Here is a 20,610-nt window from a genome sequence, read left to right on the forward strand (position 1 = left end):
ACCAGCCACCAACTTGCCTCAATTCACATTCATTATCTAAACTTCAGACCTAAAACTTGGATATATCATAATCAAGATCTTACCTCTGAATATTCTTGGTCTAAGCTTTCTTGACATCTTCAATCACTCCTTAATTCTCCTTCCAAGAGCTAAATTCAGCTTCTCCCTTCCATCTTAGTTTTGCTCCCCTAGGTCTCCAACATTCAGCACAAAGCCCCTTTCTCCAAATGTTATATGTATATCATATTTTCCCTTCAGCTAATAATCATTTATCCTACCAAATGACTGTTCTACCCTTCCACTCATACCCCTTCCTAACTAAACCTCAAGGCCATACTTGTCTTTTCACCAGCTTTGCAATTCTACCACTTTCCACATAAAACCTATTACTCTCTATGGTTACTAACAGTTACACGGGTTACCAAATCACCAGTTACCATTATCTAGCTTTCTAGGACCGTCCCGGCACGTGCATCACACTAGTATCACAGCACCCACGTGGTACGATTCACACATCATAATTATCACATAACATAATTCACATAGTCATATAACATGCTTAAAATCATAATCATCACACATAATTCTCATCATGCCCTCCCGGCACACTAATCAAGGCCCTTAAGCCTTATTAGTGAATTTGGGTCGTTACAATCTCTCATCTTCTATTTTTGCTAACGATAGTTTACTTTTTTGTACAGTCTCTTCCACTTCTTGTGTAGCTATTAAAGATGCTCTTACTGTTTATCATAATGCAACTAGTCAATTAGTTAATTTTAATAAATTTTCTATTTTGTTTTCCCTTTATACACCTCATGTTGATATTCAGTTCTTTTCCCAACATCTAGGTTTAGAAAATAAACTTTTTGTTAGTAAATATTTATGAGTGCCTAAACGTTTTAATCGCTGTAAGAAATCTTCTTTTAACATTACTACAAAGAAAGCTTTTTAGGACTCGCGGGGTGTGAGTCCTCTATTCGATAGCCTTAAAAAGTGAGATTTTTTAGGGCTCACAACATTTTTAGGACTCGCATTGCGAGCCCTAAAAGAATTTTTTTAGGGCTCGCATTGTGTATCCTAAAAGATCCCGTTGAGTTCCTTCAAGTAAAATTTTTAGGGCTCTCTTCGCGTGCCCTAAAAGAATGTCTTTACGGCTCAGAATGCGTGCCCTAAAAGATCCCCGAGTGTCTGTAAATTAAGATTTTAGGGCTCTCTTCACTTTCATTTAAAAGTTAATTTTTTTTTAAAAAAAATGCACCTACTTTTTACATTTTGATTTAAAAAAATATATCGCATTGAGTGTCCAAAATATATTATATATGTTAGATTTCTAAAATTAAAAAAAATACTACAAAAACGCAAAAAAAAAAAAAAATCAAAAGAAATTTAAATTTCTCATTAACATGTATTGTAAGCTAGCTTACAATATCTTTAATTTTTCTCTAACCAATTGTAAAAATGACATTGTCCATTCTTCTCGAGTTTCATCAATTTCTTGAATAATATATGGTTTTTCAAAGGTGAAATGAAAAAACAAAGATGTAACGACCCAAAATTGCCAATAGGGCTTAGCGCTTTTATCAGCGTGTCGGAGGGCATAATTGGTTTATATATGTGTTTAATTTATTAAATGCATGACTATGTGGCATGCATGATTAACATGATTATGTGAGTATATTATATACATGTTTATGTGTATTAAATATGCATGTGGACCCTTTAGTGTTCATAAGGGCATATTTGTAATTTTGGCCCGTTAGGGCATAAAGGTGATTGTATGTGATAAAGGGTTGAGACCACAATATTATGTGGATATATTTATAGTATATGGTAGTGACAGGTCAGCTTTCTAGTGCTGGCTCTTCATATACTGTATTGATTGACTCTAGTGCTACACATTTGTTTGTTTCTAGTAAGGTAATTGATAGATTGTGTAGATCTAGTGAGTATTATACTGCAGGGTTTGGGACTATATTGCCTACAGGGGAACTGGTTGTTTCTAGGAGATGGATTAAAGCACTGCCAGTGATGGTATATAGTAAGGAACTATCAGTAGATTTGATTGAGTTAAGTAGGACGATTTTGATATGATTCTAGGGATGGATTGGCTGGTCAGATATGGGGCTACTATAGATTGTAGGAAGAAGATAGTGACCTTTGAGCCTGAGGGTGAGGATCCCTTTGTTTTCTTGTGTGTTGTGCATGGACCCCACATACCCATGATATCAACATTGAGGGCTAGGGTCCTACTACAGGGAGGTTGTATAAGGATTTTAGCTAGTGTGATGGATACCACCAAAGTTATGCCAGCAGGGTCAGGAGAGACTAGCACTACAAGAATTTTGTGTAAATATTACGGTAAGATATTACATATTTTTTAAAGTGCTATTATTGACTTAGCTCTAAAACATACGGAGGGAACTTTTTGGCGCCATGTGAATTAGTAATGGCGCTTTACTTTTCATTTTTTTTTACTCAACTCTCTAATTCTCTCTAATCTGAGAAGCCCTAAGCCGCCACCCTCTCCTCCTCTCACTCCTATCCTTTATTCTTCTTTTTCTTCATTTCCTGATTCCCCTCAACCTCTTTTCTTTGGTCCTCTCTCTCTCTTTGCTACCTCATGGCCTCTCATTTCTACTCACGCCCTCCTGCTTCGAAACCATCCCCACTTCACTCTCTCTTGGAAGAATAGGTGACGGCGCCTGGCGGAGGCAGAGGCAGAGGCGAGGTCACGGGTTCGACGCTGCGTGGGTCTTCTTCTCCTCAGCACACGACGAAGGCGAGATCTGGTATGTTTCCTCTCAACTTATTTTTGTTGCTGTTGGTTGGTTCATGGTAGTCGAAGGCTTAGTATGGGATATTTTAATTTCTTTATTCTCATTCTTTCTCTCTCTCACGACTTTCTTCTCTCAGCGATGTACCTTTTCTCTTCTCAACCCTATCTCCCTCACATCTATCTAACCTCTCAACTCCATCATTTTTCACATTTCTCTCTTGTAGGTGGCTGGCGCGGGAGACTAGACGGAGGTGGTGACGAGGACTCGGAGGTGCAGGAGCTTGACGATTTCTGTCTCTGATTTCATCATTACAAGTCCGGCAGTGTGTAGGGTCAAGCGTGGGACTGGGCTTGTTGGTGGAGAGCGAGACAGAGGAGGGAGACAATTGGAGTTCAGGTTTCGTCCCTGAAACACCATCAAACACATTTGATAGATTACTAAATGCATAATAATAGGGTACTCTTCCTTGTTGTTACATGTTTCTTAATTACAGTTAGTGAGGAAAACCATTGACATAATTTATGATGAACTATATGTTTAGGCGTTCTCAGTTTTTGTTATTGCCTTTAAGTAACTACTAGTACTAGTCATGGTGTCTTTCCTTTGAACTACACTGATGGTTGAGAAAGAACTTTTTCTTCACATAATAATTATAAAACCATTGTATTGCTAAAAATGAAAGCTTTGGGACTTTATTTATATTTTGGGGAGATTGAAAATTTGAAACTGTTTGCTCGGATAGTTATTTCAGAGTGTTTACTACATAATTTGATGTTGGGTATTGGGTTATTAGGATTGGTAACTCTGTTTCTTTCATTGTTAGTTTGGTTGTGATTTAGTTGAGAAGATTATATTTCAAACAATTTGGTCCCGAGTTCTGATGGTGGGAGTTTTGTCTTTTCTTGACTGAATTTGCTTCAGGCATATCTGATATTACTATAGCCATATCTGTTTCAAGCATTCCTTTTCAAGGTTCTGTTAGGTCTCTCTCTCAGTCCCTTTTCAACTGTATTTCTTTTAGGAGAATAAAAGATTGATTGAATTTCTTAACTTGACATTGCTTTTGGTAGAATGTCATTATCTTCCTTGTGGCTGCTGTATTTGATAATACAGATTGTTGGCTGATGTGAATTTTACTGTATTTAGTAATGTATTCTAATTTATGAAAAAAGAGGGTTGGTTTCATTCACCTGGGTTTTCATGTCTGGTCTGGTTATATCATAAAGGCTATAAATTTGTATGTAATTGTGATATTAACTGTATATTTGGGTCACAGAAAAACGTAATTCATCAATTTTCTGAAAAAATTGATTCTTGTATTGATAATCGCCCTGTTTGTTCTTGTTATGGCTATAGGATGAAGATCTTATCTTTTTCACCCTCGGAACCTCATGAACAGCTGCAAGACAATAATCATGTTGTATATCCAGAGGAGAAGATGAGTCTCTAAATCTTTTGAGATCAAGCATATCCAGAGGAAGCAGCTTTTAGGTATCTTGTTGTATATCATGTACATGCATAGAAAGTTTGGTTTGGCTTTAACATAAAAAAGGTTCCATATTGGAAAAGAAAAGGGTTTATTCTGTATAGCAATTAACTTAGAAAAACACACATCCCACGAGCTTGTTAGTGTTTGATTCATTGTTGTGTGCCATTACATATTTGATTGAATGAATTTATCATCATCAAATTGATTTCAGTAACTTTGAAGCTAAAATATTTCACTGCTTTATCTTTAGCTTGTCTTTTTCTTAGTGTCTTATCCTTTTAAGAAACTTCTGTCGAATCTATTCGATTTGGTTGTGCTGGAAATCAGGTAAATTTGGTGCCCTTATAAATCATGTAACTACTTCCTTGTATTTGTTCTTTATATAAATAGTACAAGTGAATACAAGTAGTGTTGTTTCTTTTTAAATCCCTGTTGTTCGTAAATTTTAAGTGCAACTCTCTAATTTTTGGTTCTAGTTTCATGTGATTAGAAAGGCCCTCTTATTAGTTTATCTTGTTTTTTAATTTTTGGTTCTAATTCAGTGGTTGAATCGTTTCACACACTTTTATGTTTTCTTTTTCTTGTATAACAGAAATCATATTTGTCTTTTTTTCTTAGGCCCTTTTTCTTGTAGGACCTTTATCGAATTACTTAAGTTTCTCCCTTCACACATCTTACTTAGCCAAAATGTTATAAAATTGGATGAGTTCCTCTGTTTACTGTTCGTATATATTCTTTAATAAAGGGGTTGAAAAATGGTTGATGCTGAAATGTAACTAATGGACAACCTTGCTGCAATGTAAAAGGGGTCGTATAAACTTGTTTTATTGTAAGCTTTGTTGCTCTCTCTGATTATAGGGCATTGGCATTTGTGCTTGTGCTGCATCAACTGGTTTTCCAGTTGGTTAAAAACTTTGATTAGAATCATTAGATTTTTGACATAACCACTGCTGGGACATAAGTTCAATGATGTTATTTTCTATAACCAGGTCAAATAGAACAGGTCCTCTGTTATCCTTGATTGAAAACATGAACTTTTTTCAAAAGGTTTTGCTTTTGATATATGTTTGTCTTTGGTTTTAAAAAAAAAGTTCTGTTCATGGGAATAATTTGTTAACAGTTTCCAATATGCTAATTGTGAGATTTTTCTTATGTCTTTTTTCATTTTTTTGAGAATGCAAGTTCAAATGCGGCATACAATGTATCAAGGTTTATAGCTTGGAATGTGAGAGAAAAACATTGCTGTGCTGGGTTACAACCCAGTTCATTGAAGCATTGCATTGAAACATCTATATCCTACCAGAGACCAAATAAAATATTCCTGGTTAATGCTGCTGATGGACAACCTCTTGAATCGGAGCCAAAAAATGTTTTGAACTCCGTTAAAGATTCCTTGGATGCTTTCTATAGGTTTTCTCGGCCACATACAGTCATAGGCACGGTAGGTTATTTAAATTTAGTGGGGCAGTCCCAGAATAGTCATTATATTAATCTCATTCATTTAAACTTCAATTTATTGATAATATTGTTTCCTATCAATTTTTGGAGACTCATCCTATTTTTTCTGGAAGCAGGCATTGAGCATAGTCTCAGTTTCCCTACTTGCAGTCGAGAAGCTTACAGACTTTTCACCATTATTTTTTGCTGGGATGTTGGAGGTGAAGCTTAAAATACTTTGAACTGCTTTTTTTTAATTCACACCATGAATTTCGTTCTTATGAATTTGATCTTTTCAATTCAGGCTGTTGCAGCTGCCCTCTTAATGAACATTTACATTGTTGGTTTGAATCAGTTGTATGATATTGATATAGACAAGGTAGCTCTTAGATCTTACTGTCTTACATTCTCTTAATTTTGAATGAAGAAAATGCATATATTTTATTCTTACATTTGAGCATAAGGTCACTACACCAGTTCCTAGTTCTACCAAATAGTTTTTTTTTTTCTTCTAGAGAGACTATCTACAATTCTACATGGTTACATGGGATACATCAAGGATTGTCTAACTCTAGATATCTATGGCGTATTTCATCACAGGTTAACAAGCCATATCTTCCGTTGGCGTCAGGGGAATATTCAATTCAAACTGGTGTCATGATTGTCGCATCCTTTTCTGTTCTGGTATGGGAATTAGCTTTCTGTATTAATGTATTGTGCAAAATATTGTAAACTTATTATTGTGTATTTGCAGCCTATAATATTCTGACTACCTATCACTTTATTTTTCAGAGTTTTGGCCTTGGATGGATTGCTGGGTCATGGCCATTATTTTGGGCCCTATTCATCAGTTTTGCATTGGGAACTGCTTATTCAATCAATGTGAGTTTGTCTAATCTCAGAATTTTTCATATACAATGCCTTATCAGCGAATATTTTGAAATATATACTTAGTTTTATGTCACCTAATGACAAAAGGTTAAGGTGGAAACTTTACAGAATCTGTTTCTCACTTGGTAGCTTAACACCTTTCAATAATTTTTTTTTTAAATTGAAAAGATTTCAATGATTCCAAGTACTGAAATATGCATTGATTTTCAGACCCATGTCTTTAAAAGGCCAGCTGCCTTCTCAAGGCCTCTCATATTTGCAACTGCATTTATGAGCTTCTTCTCAGTTGTTATAGCATTATTTAAGGTATCAACTTTTGTTTTTTTTCCATGGAACTATGTTGTGTGCTTTCCCTTTCTGCTTGATTAGTACTGTGAATGTTGATTTTTTTATATGTATTTCCTTGATTAGGTATTGGGACACACAATTTTGGCTTCAATACTCTGGACTAATGCCAAGTCGGTTGATTTGAGCAGCAAAGCTGCAATAACATCGTTTTACATGTTCATATGGAAGGTAAATAACTATGGTGCCAAATTTAATTTGTTTGGCGCTCAGTTTAGTTTAACAAAATTGCAAAAATAATATTTTAAATAAAATTAATTATAGTCACTTGGCTAACTCAAGTGGTTGGGTGTGTGAGTTTGTGTGGGAGGAAAGGTTCAAATCCTACTGTAAGATGGCTAACTCAACGCCTGAAGAGATAGCAGCTATGCGTACACGTCTTGATGCCCAGATCACTTATGAATTGAATGGAGCTCAGATGCTGAAGAAACAAGTTTGTTTTTTCTGATCTTTTACTTTTGCATTTTGAGCAATTTTAATGTTAACATTGAGATTCTTAATTTTTATGGCTCAGTAAGCATTGCATTAAGTTGGCCACCTACACGATGAAAGATAGCATGCCTAAGCTTAAGTTCTATTCTCAATACATTTTGAACGTTAAATTCATTAACTTTTGTTATAGCAGATTAACATCAATTGTTCCTTCTTTTTCTTTTTTTAACTAGCATATATTGTTTTAACAGGGATGCTGAGGAAAGATTACTGAAGGAGGGAGGTGCACCAAGAGGTTTGTTAATTTTGTACTTATTTTATTTTCAGTTGATGTTAGTTTATTACTTTGCATGAAGTTCGTATGAAGCTTTATGTTAAACTTTGTAAGTTTTATTTTACTATCCATATCTGTGTAACCTCTGTTTATTACTTTGCATGAGGTGTGATTCTGATGTTTGAGTGTATTTTTTTCAACCTGTAAGATACGAGGACGCATATTTTTAGCTTTTGTATAGCTTGAGGAACATAGTTTATGTGTATTGGTTTTGTGTGAATGTGACTATTCTCAATAGTTTAAATAGATCTTTTTATGATGGAATATGTTGTTTCCAGTTTTAATTCTCTCTGCCAATCGAAGTCTTTCAAAGGGATTTAGTCTTAGTGTTTGCATACCTATGATGTTTATTCTAGCAGAAAAAGGGAAATCTACCACTGTTTTGTAATGTTAACTTTTGATATAGGTTATTTGATTAATCTTTTATTTTGTTGCTTCAGTTCAGTCGAGGTTGAGCAGTCTATACTTGATCACAGTAGATTTTGTAACAAGAAAACAGGTTGATGATATTTAACCTTCATCATCAAGTTCTGAGGTTTGTGTTTTTCTCCAATTAATTATTCTTTTAGATTGAACATGTCTATACTCGTCACATGCTCAGACATATCTTTCCATGAAAAGAATCTGGACTTGAGGCTGGATCTGTGCACCAAAACAACTGTAACTACTTTTACTGTAAGTTTTCTTTGTTTAATTACAGATGCACCTATATCTATAGAATTTATAACATTTAAATTCTTTTCTTTCTTTGTTTAAGATATATTTATTGTTAAATCTTATTTGTGTATATCCTAAAACTAAAAAGTAAACAAAGGAACAAAATAGATCTAAACTTGTCTAGAAATATCTGGTTTATCACTTCATAATGATGCTGATTTCGGCTAAATTCTTCATGCTATTACAGGATGATGACTTGGAAAGCCTCAAATTTTTGATAAATTTTGCTAGATGTTAGGCACCCAATAAAAGGTAAAAAAAAATGAATAAATGAAGTTGTGGGTAGTGTAAAAGATTTTCTTGAAGGTGAGTTATATTTTGTGGTTAAAGAGTGTCAGTGGTCTCTTGAATACACCATTAATCTGTTTGTGGGTCTTTGTATTGCTGATGCACACTAGTATGTTGAATAACTAGAATGAATCTTTATTGATACCAAAACCATATTACAAGGGGTTCCAAGACTTATTGTCCTTGGATTATATTTCTTATGAGAATAGTTTCATTTTTGTTAGCATGCAGTTTTATATTTGCTGCTTATCTTTATCTATTTATTTTTCAGAGTGTTTGAACAAGTTCCCTCGAAGGACTAGTACACCATCTAGGGTTCACAGTCAAGCACAACAAGCTGAAGAATAGCTACAACATCAGCAACAGCAGCAGCAACAATAGCATCATCCAAACTATAGTTTGAAGTAAAAAATGTTCAAGATTATAAAACTTTATTATGTTAAGCTTTCAAATTTAAGTTAGAAATAAGATCTCATGAAGTAGACACATTCATGGTTCGAATTAGTTATTGTTTAATGTAATACTTATGGTTTATCAATCTATTGAGAATTACATTTTATGATTAATTTTGATTTTGTTTATCAAAATACAATAATGAAAATCTTTTAATTAAAAAAAACCATACAAGTATACTTATCAAAAAATAATTTAAAATATATTATCCACACTAAAGTAACAATTTTATTACTATATGTTATGATTTAAAAATATATTATAAGCGTAAAAAATCGTTATGGTTTATATAATATAAGAAACTAAAAATGTTATCAAAATAATCAAATGTAACAGTTGAAAAGTGTTATGAAAAAAATACAAGATTAAACTTCAAATTTATAGCCAAAAACTCTATCTAAATGTTATTATTTGAATATTATAGCACCTAAATATGTGTTATTGAATAGTTTAAGATAACACCGAACATAACATTCAAAAACTGTTATACAAAAGACTGGACTTTTAATAACAGGGGCTATGTTAGCATTTTCAGAAGTGCTATCAATAGTCCCGGATAGCAGTTTTTAAGTGTTATGAATACTGTTTTTTCTTGTAGTGTAGATTGGTATGTGAGTTCTTGGATATGTTTCCTAAAGATTTACCTGGGCTGCTGCCACACAGGGAGATTCAGTTCGTCATCGAGTTAGCCGTCAAGTACAGAGCCAGTGTCGAGGGCACCATATAGGATGGCTCTGGCGGAACTGAAAGAGTTGAAGATACAATTGCAAGAGCTTCTAGATTTGGGGTTTATCAGACCTAGCTTCTCGCCATGGGGTGCTCCAGTTTTGTTTGTGAAGAAGAAGGATGGGACTCTAAGGATGTGTATAGATTATAGGGAGTTGAAAAAGTTGACCATCAAGAATAGATATCCCTTATCGAGGATCAATGACCTGTTCGATCTGCTGCAGGGAATGACGATATTCTCGAAGATTGATCTTCGAATTGGTTATCACCAGCTGAGGATCAAGGACGAGGATATTCTGAATGAGGTATGGGCATTATGAGTTCTTGGTCATGTCGTTTGGTTTGACCAATTCCCAACATCATTTATGGACTTGATGAACAGGGTGTTCAAGGACTTCCTAGACCAATTTGTGATTGTCTTTATCGAGAAAACCTTAGTTTACTTGTCATGCCCTGAATTTCCTAATAAGGGTTAGGACCTTGATTAGGAGGCCGGGAGGGCCATAATTGAATTATGATACTATTTAATGATCATATGCATGTTCATGTGAATTATATTATAATATGATGGTAAATGCATGCATATGGGTGTATTTATGATTATGAGGGTATTTTGGTAATTTGGCCGCTGTGGGCGTAACTGTGTATGTTGGGTGCATGGTTGTGATTAATTAATATAGCCACATCATAAGGTGGATTGGTTCGAGCTATTCGACATGAGACGATCATGAGATGTAAGTGTTCAGTCTAGTCGTAACGGGCTTAAGTTCGGGGCTCGGGGTCACTTTGATGATTAGAACATTACTGAGAATTAAAGGGTAATAGGATATGATTTATTGGTATTTGATAATTTTGAGATTAGCAGGAATTAGAGAGCGTTAATTATAATTAACGGTATAGGTTGGAAAGGACAATTTTTCCCTTGGGGTGGCTTTAGGAACCTTAAGTGACCTAGGGGTATTTAGGTCATTTGGATTGGATTTATATGACTTTAAGGCTGTGGAAAACAGAACCAAAACAGAGTCTCATCCTCATCTCCTCTTCTTCTTCTCCCGTACATGATTTCCCCTTCACTTTTCTTTGAATTTTGAGAGCCCAAATTGAGGAGTTATGTTAGGAGATCAAAGGTGGGAGCTTAGGAACTTGATTCAGCCACTAAAGGGGATTAAAATCAAGTTTGAGGTAAGTTCCAGCCATTAGTTTCATGGTATACTCTGTTTTGGGTTTAAACTTTCAGCGTGTGATTTCTTGGTAAATAGTTGGAATTAATGGAAGTTTAGTTGATGTTTAACTTGGGTTTTGATGTGGGTGAGTTGTTGATAATGTTTAGTGGTTGAATTGGGTGTTAGGTTGAGGTTTGGAACTGGTTTGAAGGGTTGGTTCCGAGGGAAAACGCAGGGGAAAGCAAGCTGGTGCTTGCTGGTTTTGGTAATGGGCCGTGGCACGGCTATGGTGAGCTGCGGCCTACGTGCGTTTTGTGAGGGGATTGGCTCTGTCAGGAGGGTGAGCCGCGGCATGGCTATGGTGAGCCGCGGCCCATCAGGGCAGTTTTGCCCAGAAATAAGCTTTTGACTTTGGGATGCTAGCCATAGGCCTCGGGGTTGATCCTACTACCCAGTTAAGTGTGGATTGATGTCCCGGAGGCTAGATATTGGTTTGGGAACCTATATTGGTCATTTTTATTAATAGTATCCTATTTGGTTATGACTAGGTGACCGCTAAAGGACTTAAAGTTGATCGTTCTCAAGGGTCGTTCTTTTAATCACTCTAGCTCGACTCTGAGGTAAGAAAACTGCACCCTGTGTAAATGTGACATGCATGGCTATTATTGATGCATGTTGGTTGATTATTATATGTGACATGCATGGCTATTCTTGATGCATGTTGGTTGATTATTAAACGTGACATGCATGGTTGTTATTGGTGCATGTTGGATTGTTGTATATTATGCATATGATGCATGAGAAACATGTGATTAGGACGTGCTTTGTATACTGAGTATAATATCATTCAGAGCTTGAGCCTCTGTGTTTATGCATGATCCTAATTGTACTAGTACCTGTTTAGTAAGCATGTTGAATACCTTGTTTACGGATATTGAACATGTGATATATGTTTGGTGGCATGGCATGAAGATTAGATCTAATCGATTTCTGCATTGAATGGCTCTATGGCATTAATGCTGGACCGACCCTAAAGTCGATGAACATGCATTGAATGGCTCTATGGCATTAATGCTAGACCAACCCTAAAGTCGATGAACTTATAAGCGCTTGCCTGGTCCAAGACCAGATGATCAAAGCCAGGGCATATGGCCCCGGTGACTGTTTGTCACATGGCTAGGGAACGCTGTTCCAAGGTTATGACTCTATGGTCATGGGGAAAGGTTATGTTGGTGACTATTCACCATACACCTATCCTGTTCAAACTTATGAAAGGTTCTCATATCATTTAAGCCCTGGTGACCCTATCGTCACATGGCAAGAAGGAGTTGTACCCACTTTTTTTACTTTTGCTACTGTCACCTATCTGTTTTGGACTGATAGTCCTGGATGATTATTATGATCATTGTTGATATTATATCATGCTTAATTATGTTTTCTTGCTGAGCCTTGGCTCATGGGTGCTATGTGATGCAGGTAAAGGCAAGAGGAAGCTGGACCATCCTTGAGTTGGAGAGCTTAGGTGATGACGTGTACATATGCAGCTGCTCGTCTGCCACAGCCGAGGTTTAAAGTGGAACTAGGGTTAAACCCTGTTTTGCTGCATAGAACGGCCTGTTGTAAATATTCTTCTGTAGTAGACTCTGAAATTATATTTTTGGGATCCCAATGTATATATTAAACGTTCTAGTGAAACGTTACATCTTAACCAAAATTTTTAATCCCTAAACCGCTAATCATACTTAATTACACGATTTTGGCCAAATGACTCGATTAGCGAGTTTAGCACTGTTTACAAGGCACACCGTAACGGTCCCTGGAGTTGGGGCGTTACATTACTCTAGCTTAGAGGCAGAGCATGAACAACATCTTTGACATGTATTACAGAGATTGAGAGAGCATCGGTTGTATGCCATGTTTAAGAAGTGTGAGTTCTGGCTACCAGAAGTGACATTCCTTGGACATATTGTTGGTGGTGATGGGATTAAGGTGGATCCAACTAAGTTAGGGACAGTGAGAGAGTGGCCAAGGCCAAGGAACGCGTAAGAGGTTAGGAGCTTCCTTGGATTAGCAGGATATTAAAGACAGTTCGTGGAAGGGTTTTCGAAGATTGATACATCGATGACAAAATTGACATGGATGAATCTGAAGTTCGTCTGGTCAGACAAGTGTAAGAATAACTTCCAGGAACTGAAGCGACAACTGATTACTGCTCCTATGTTGAGTCTTCCTTCGAAGGGAGGGAAGTTTGTAGAATACTGTGATGCATCGTGATTGGGATTGGGATGCATGTTGATGCAAAATGAGAAGGTTATTGCTTATGCATTACGACAGCTAAAGGAGTATGAGCAGCGATACCCTACCCATGATTTGGAGTTGGCACCAGTGGTATTCGCACTGAATGTTTGGCGACATTATATGTATGGAGAAAAGTGCGAGATATACACCTATCATAAGAGCTTGAAGTATTTCTTCACCCAGAAGGACTTGAACATGAGACAGAGACGCTGGCTGGAGTTGGTAAAGGACTGTGATTGTGATATCCTTTACCACCCAGGGAAAGCCAATGTAGTGGCAGATGTGTAGAGCGGGAGGGCCCTGGCACAGTTATTTAGTTCTAAACAGATATCAAAGGAGTTGGCTGAAGAGATATCCAGTGCGAGGATAGAGTTGGTTGTGGGCCGACTGGCCAATATTACTTTATAGTCTACCTTCCTAGAGAGGATAAGAGAGGTTCAGATGGATGATGCACAGTTGCAGGGGGTTAGAGGGAATGTCCTAGCTGGAGTGGCTAAGGACTATTCCATTTCAGAGACTGGGTTTTTAGGGTATAAAGGTCAAATTTGTGTCTCGACAGATGTGGGTATTAGACGAGAGATACTTGATGAATCCCACACTACACCATACTCACTCCATCCAGTCACCATGAAAATGTATCAGGGTCTACGGACTTTATATTGGTGGCCTGGGATAATGAAGGGCGTAGTGGAGTACGTGGCCAAGTGTTTAACCTATCAGCAGGTGAAGGCTGAGCATCAGCAACCAGCGGGGTTGCTACAGCCCTTGGGTATTCCTGAATGGAAGTGGGAAGACATTTCTATGGATTTTGTGGGAGGTTTACATAGGACAGTGGGGCTCCATGACTTGATGTAGGTAATTGTAGACAGACACACCAAGTCAGCTCACTTTCTACCAGTGAGGATGACCTATACTATGGATCAGTACGTGGAGTTGTACCTAAGGGAGATTGTACGTCTCCATGGGTTCCTAAATCTATAGTATCAGACTGGGATCCCATATTTACCTCCAAGTTTTGCGGTGGTTTGTAGAAGGCTATGGGGACTCAGTTGAAGTTCAGTACAACCTTTCATCCTCAGACAGATGGACAGTCTAAGAGGACAATTCAGGTATTGGAAGACATGCTTAGAGCGTGTGTATTAGACTTTGAGGGGTCTTGGAGTAAGTACCATCCGTAGAATGAATTTTCATAGAACAACAACTATCAATCAACGATTGGAGCAGCTCCATATGTGATGTTGTATGGGAGGAGATGTAGGTCGCCCATTAATTGGGATGAGATGGGTGAGAGGAAGTATTTGGTACCAAAGTTGGTCAGAAGACTAATGAGGCTATTGAGAAGTTTCGAGCTCGAATGCTCGCTTCACATAGCAGACAGAAAAGCTACATTGATCCTAAGCGTAGGGACGTGGAGTTTTAGGTAGGGGACCAGGTGTTTCTGTGAGTGTCACCACTGAGAGGGGAGAGGAGGTTTGGGAAAAAGGGAAAGCTCAGCCCTAGATTCATAGGACCTTTTGAGATCATGGAGAGGAACGGGCAGGTGGCCTATAGATTGGCACTGCCACCATCGTTATCAGAGGTTCACGACGTATTCCACATCTCTATGCTTTGGAAGTACGTCTCGAATATGACTCTTGTGTTGAGAAATGAGGAGTTTGAGCTACAGACATATTTGTCATATGAGGAACGACTGATTTAGGTCCTAGACAAGAAAGATAAAGTTATGAGGAACAAGAAGATTCCTCTGGTCAAAGTATTAAGGAGGAATAGCAAGATTGAAAAAGTGACCTGGGAGCTTAATTCAGCTATGTGGGATCAGCACCCCAAGTTGTTCAGGTAAATTTCAAGGACAAAATTCTCAGTAGAAGGGGATAGTTGTAACGACACAAAATTGCTAATAGGGCTTAGCGCCTTGATTAGTGTGTCGAGAGAGAGCAATATATGTGATAAATGGTTGAGACCACATTATTACGTGGATATATTTGCAATATATGGTTCGAGACGGTCCTAGTGAGCAGATTATCGAAATATTCACGATGGGATTTAATACTCGCCTCAGGGGGAGGTTAGGGGTATTTTGGGAATTTAGAGAATATTTTGGGGTTTATTTAGTAATGAGAAAGTATTAGGTAGTTATTTAGGCATGACAGGATTAATTGAAAATGGTAGGATGACAAGAGGAATTAGCGGGAAACGGGGGGAAAATAGGAGGCTAAGTTAATACCAAGGGAAGTTTGGACTTTTTAGTTAAAGGATAAGTTCGGTGTGATTTAGGAAAAAAGCTAGAACCTATCTGATACTTACAGAACACTCTCTCTCATCATTCACGTTTTCTCTTCTTCTCTCTAGAACTAAGGGGAACTTGGAAGCTTGAAGGAGAAAAGTCAGGGATTTGAGCTGAGTTTGAGTTGGAAATTTTGGAGAATTGAGGCTAGAAGTAACCAGAGTATAGCTGGGGGATTCAAGCCACAAACTGAAGTAAGTTTCAAGCTTAAACTTGCTAATTCTGCTGGATTATAGTTAGAATTTAGAGTTTTCATGAATTATGGGTTGTGACTGGTTTTGGGTGTTTGATGGGTGTGAGGGAATTATTTATAGGCTAGATATGATGCTTAGGTTATAAAGATAAGAATTCTAAGCTTGGCTCTGAGTTTGGCTGGTGATTGGGGTTGAATTTTGTGGTTTAGGCTCGAGGGAAAACGCATGAAAAGGCTGGTTTATCTGGGTTTGGGGGCTCGGCCCGTGGCCCTGTTCTTCAGGCATCGCGGCCTGTGTGCTCGAGGAGGCTGGAAGGCCTCTATTCTGTCTAGGCGCGTTGTGACGCAAGGTATAGCGCGGCGCGACCCGTGTCCTTCAACAGTGAGGCATTTTTCATCTGACTTGAGCGCGCCGCTACCCTTAAGGGGCTGGTTGCGACTCAAATGCAAAGTTAAGTCTATTTTAGGGTTTTAAGCTCGGGAACCCAAATGTTAAGGCTCATGATGAATTCTACTACTCGGTTTAGTAGAATTCGATGTCCCAAGGCTAATATTTGTTCCCTAAGTATTTATTTGGATTAGAAATTGATAGTTACCCATTGTTGTTGTGACTAGGGTTTTCTCTAAGGCCCAGAGTTGAGGATCGTGCTAAAGACCATTCTTAATTCTCCGCTCGGGATTAGAGATAAGAAAACTGCACCCATGTGGTTGTGTTTGGGACTTAGGTTCCCTGTATCTAGATATATGCATTGTGTAACTGTATTGTTGTTAAGTGAAATGTGAAAGTACGGCCTAAAAGAGCCGGGGCTGATGATTAGCATAACAGATACGGCTCGGCCAATGTGAGCAAGGGTCAGCTAAATAAATAGTGGACCCGGCCTAAGCGAGCCGGGGTAAGCTTAATAAACAGAGGGCTCGGTCTAAGGGCGCTGACCCTAAGCATTTGTATTACTGATTAAAATATATGCTTAAAACTACATGTATACAATTATTAGCTTGATACTTATATTCTATGGAATTTCTGAATGACTTGTATTAAGATTGATTGAATACTATTGTTGCTATATGTATTTGATGTTTATCGTTTTCTAGCTGGGCCTTGGCTCATGGGTGCTACGTGGTGCAGGTAAAGGCAAAGGGAAACTAGACCAACCATGAGTTGGAGAGCTCTGGGGTGGTGTGTACATATATAGCTGCTCGATCGCCATGGCCGGGGGTAAAGTTACAGGGAGAGAGCCCTAAAACTTGTATTTTTCCATTAGATTGGCTTGTGTTGTACCCATTTTTGGGGGTTGTAATTACCACATATATCCTGATTTTGGGATCCCTTGTATTAAACATTTGTTTTAATGAAAATTGACCGTTTATGATCAAAATCTTTTAACCCTAACCTAATACTTGACTTTAGGATCACAGTATTGTTCAAACGACTTGATTAGCAAGTCTTGCACTATTTTAAAATAAACAGTGTAACGATCTTGGTTATCCAGGGCGTTACAAAATAAACAAAACTTTAATTAGCATGTTCACTTGTATACCTGCTAAGACAAAAGCAAATAAAAAAAACATAATAAATTGCTTAAGAAAAAATAGAACAAAATTCAGCATAAAAACAAGAATAGAAAACAAGCCACATTTAATGTAACGCCCTGGGTAGCCAAGACCGTTACACTGTGTATTTATAGTTTAAAAAGTGTCACTGACATTTTTAATGAACTAGGGTTAAAAGGTTTTGGTCATAAAATATATCTTTCATATAAGTAAACGTTTTACATAAGGGATCCCAAAAGAAATAGTGTTTGAAAGTCAGTTTACAAAATTTCCAGAGTACAAAACAACCACTAGCCACTCTAAGGGAAAAACCAATGTTTATGGTTCTCCTGTTCCTATCTCCCCTCAACCGTGGCGGATGAGCAGCTGATGATGTACATTCTGCTCTTAGAGCTCTCCGATTCAGGGCCGATCAAGTTTGCCCTTGCCTTTACCTGCACCACGTAGCACCTGTGAGCCAAGGCCCAGCAAGAAAACATAACATTGTAGTACAAACAATGATATCAACTAAATAATCCTTAAAGCATGTTCATACACTTAGCATAACAAACTAATCACATAGCCCATAGACATAAGCAAAGAATCAACAAACTAAAACTTAGCTATATAGCATGACAAGTCCACCAATCAATAATAACAATCAAATCACAAGATAATCAGGGTCGACACCCTTAGGTCACACCCTCTGTTTACCTCCACTGACTCCGGTCCGCTTAAACCGAGCTCAGTGTATAATAAGCTGTCCTTAGCTACCACTAGCTGAGCCTCGCCCTGTGCGCTAGGGTAAACTCCGGCACTCTTAGGCCGTTTGTTTATTATTTAGATGGCATAATACCATCCTTTATAAGGAATACAAAACAGGGAACCCTTATTCCCATTATAAATCCACAACCGGGTGTAGTTTTCTTACCTTTAGTTTCCAAGTGTACTAGTTATGTGAGATGCCTCTTGAGCACGATCCAATTCCCGAGCCCCTAGCTTATACCTAGTCATAACCAAGATAAGGGATACCATTCATAATTGTAAAAGGGCTTCTAGATAAGGTTCTAGTCTCTGGAACATCGAATTCCACCAGACATGGTAGTAGATTCGATCCCGAGCACCCTAGGTTAAATTCCCATGCTTAAAATCCCAAAAACCCAAATTCCCTTAAGGGCCGCGGCATGGCCCCAACCAAAGGTTCATCCACGCCCAGAACCAGACACGGGCCGCGGCCCTACATAGCCCATGTCGTGGCCCGGCTTCCTCTCTAACACTCATCAGATCTAGAGGGCCGCGACTCATCAAGAACTATGCCGCGGCCCGACCCCTTCGAACCCAAAAAAACCTCCACTTTTAACTCTCAAACCTCACTCAAAATCATCCTAAGCCAACCCAATAATATACCACAATTATCACAAACCTTCCTGTGTGATTTCAGAAGCATAAGCCAGCAGAAACCTAATCTAAAAACTCATCAAAACTCCTTTTCAATTTCTCAAACTCACTGACTCAAGAACACTAAAACTAGTAATAAAAACTTAGAATTCAAACACTAAATCATGAATTAGAGCTTACCTTGACTGAAGACTCAATCCTCCAAGCAATTACTGAGCTAACACCCAGCCTTTTTGCCTTAATTAAACCTTGAAGTTAAGAATCTACAAACTCTTAGAATCCAGCCCCAAAACTATATAATCAATTGATCAAAAATGCATGTCAATGCTTACCTCAGTTCCTAATTAGATTCTTAATCTTCCACTGAGTTATTCCTCCAAATCTTCCACTCAATTCTCTGTGCTCCAGCCTAATTCCCTTAGTTTTTCTGTAGTTTCCTTGAGAGAGAAAGGGAGAGAGAGAGAAGGGTCGGTTTCACTTTTCATTCTACTGTTTTCTAAAGTTTACTAGTCTATCCTTAATAATTAAATCAATCCCGAGGCTTGGGGTACCGAAACCGTCCCCGGGGCCAAAATGGTAAAATTCCCCAGTGTTCCCACCTAAGCTTCCTAACCTCAAATATATCTCCAATTATTTATTTCTATAACCCGATAACCAAAATAACCATCCAATACTCGAAATACCCCTTGACTTGCCCCAAGTCAAGTATTAAGTCCTGTTGTGACTTTCCCGCTAACTAGCTCCCTAGGATCGCCTCAAGTCGCATGCTGCCGATTTACCCACATAATAATGTGGTTCTCACAATTACATCATATAATTACATTTACATTCATATAACCATACAAGCATGCTTATCATAAAATCATGGATTAAACTTAATAAATTCACACATAAACCCATTATGCCCTCCCGGCATACTAATCAAGGCCCTTAAGCCATATTAGTGATTTTGGGTCGTTACAACTATCCCCTCCTACAGAGAATTTCCTCCTCGAAATTTTCTTGAATAGCTCGGGATACTGATCCCGCATCACCGTCTGTAGCTCCCAGGTCACTTCCTCGACCTTGTTATTTCTCCACAATACCTTAAGTAATGGAATCGTGTTATTCCATAGAACTTTATCCTTCCGATCTAAAATCTGAACCGGTCGCTCCTCATAGGACAAATCTGTCTGCGATTCTAAGTCCTCATACTTCAGTACATGCGTCGAATCTGAGACATACTTCCGCGACATAGAGACATGGAATACGTCATGAACTCCTGACAACGACGGTGGCAAGGCCAACCTGTAAGCCACCTGTCCAATCCGTTATAGAATCTCGAAAGGTCCAACAAACCGAGGGCTCAGCTTGCCCTTTACTCCAAACCTCCTCACCCCTCTTAGTGGTGAGACTCACAGAAACACATGGTCCCCAACCTGGAACTCCACATTTCTACGCTTAGGGTCAGTGTAGCTTTTCTGTCTACTCTGCGAAGCAAGCATTCTGGCTCAGATTTTCTCAATAGCTTCATTTGTCTTCTGAACCATGTCTTGCCCCAAATATTTTCTCTCACCCATCTCATTCCAATGAATGGGTGACCTAAACTTCCTTCCGTATAGCATCTCATAAGGGGCCACTCCAATCGTGGACTGATAACTGTTGTTATAAGAAAATTCAATCAACGAAAGATACGTACTCCAAGATCCCTCGAAGTCAATCACGCACGCCCTAAGCATATCCTCCAACACCTTAATCGTCCTCCCAGACTGTCCATCAGTCTGAGGATGAAAGGCTGTGCTAAACTTCAACTGAGTTCCCATGGATTTCTGCAGAGCTCCCCAGAACTTAGAGGTAAAGATAGGGTCTTGATCAA

At 38.2% G+C, this 20,610-nt stretch overlaps 1 protein-coding gene across 1 annotated transcript; it reads left to right on the forward strand.

Moving 5' to 3' along the window:
* Window positions 1-3,452: 3,452 nt before the first annotated feature.
* Window positions 3,453-6,657, forward strand: LOC133792300 (glycinol 4-dimethylallyltransferase-like). The gene is made up of 11 exons (XM_062230204.1): window positions 3,453-3,555; window positions 3,699-3,759; window positions 3,891-3,915; window positions 4,054-4,219; window positions 4,533-4,593; window positions 5,125-5,158; window positions 5,441-5,707; window positions 5,841-5,924; window positions 6,008-6,082; window positions 6,304-6,387; window positions 6,496-6,657. The coding sequence occupies exons 1-11, from the start codon at window positions 3,453-3,455 to the stop codon at window positions 6,655-6,657; spliced, it is 1,122 nt and encodes a 373-aa protein (XP_062086188.1).
* Window positions 6,658-20,610: the final 13,953 nt, after the last annotated feature.

Source organism: Humulus lupulus, chromosome 7 (assembly GCF_963169125.1).
Source record: "Humulus lupulus chromosome 7, drHumLupu1.1, whole genome shotgun sequence".
NCBI lineage: Eukaryota > Viridiplantae > Streptophyta > Magnoliopsida > Rosales > Cannabaceae > Humulus > Humulus lupulus.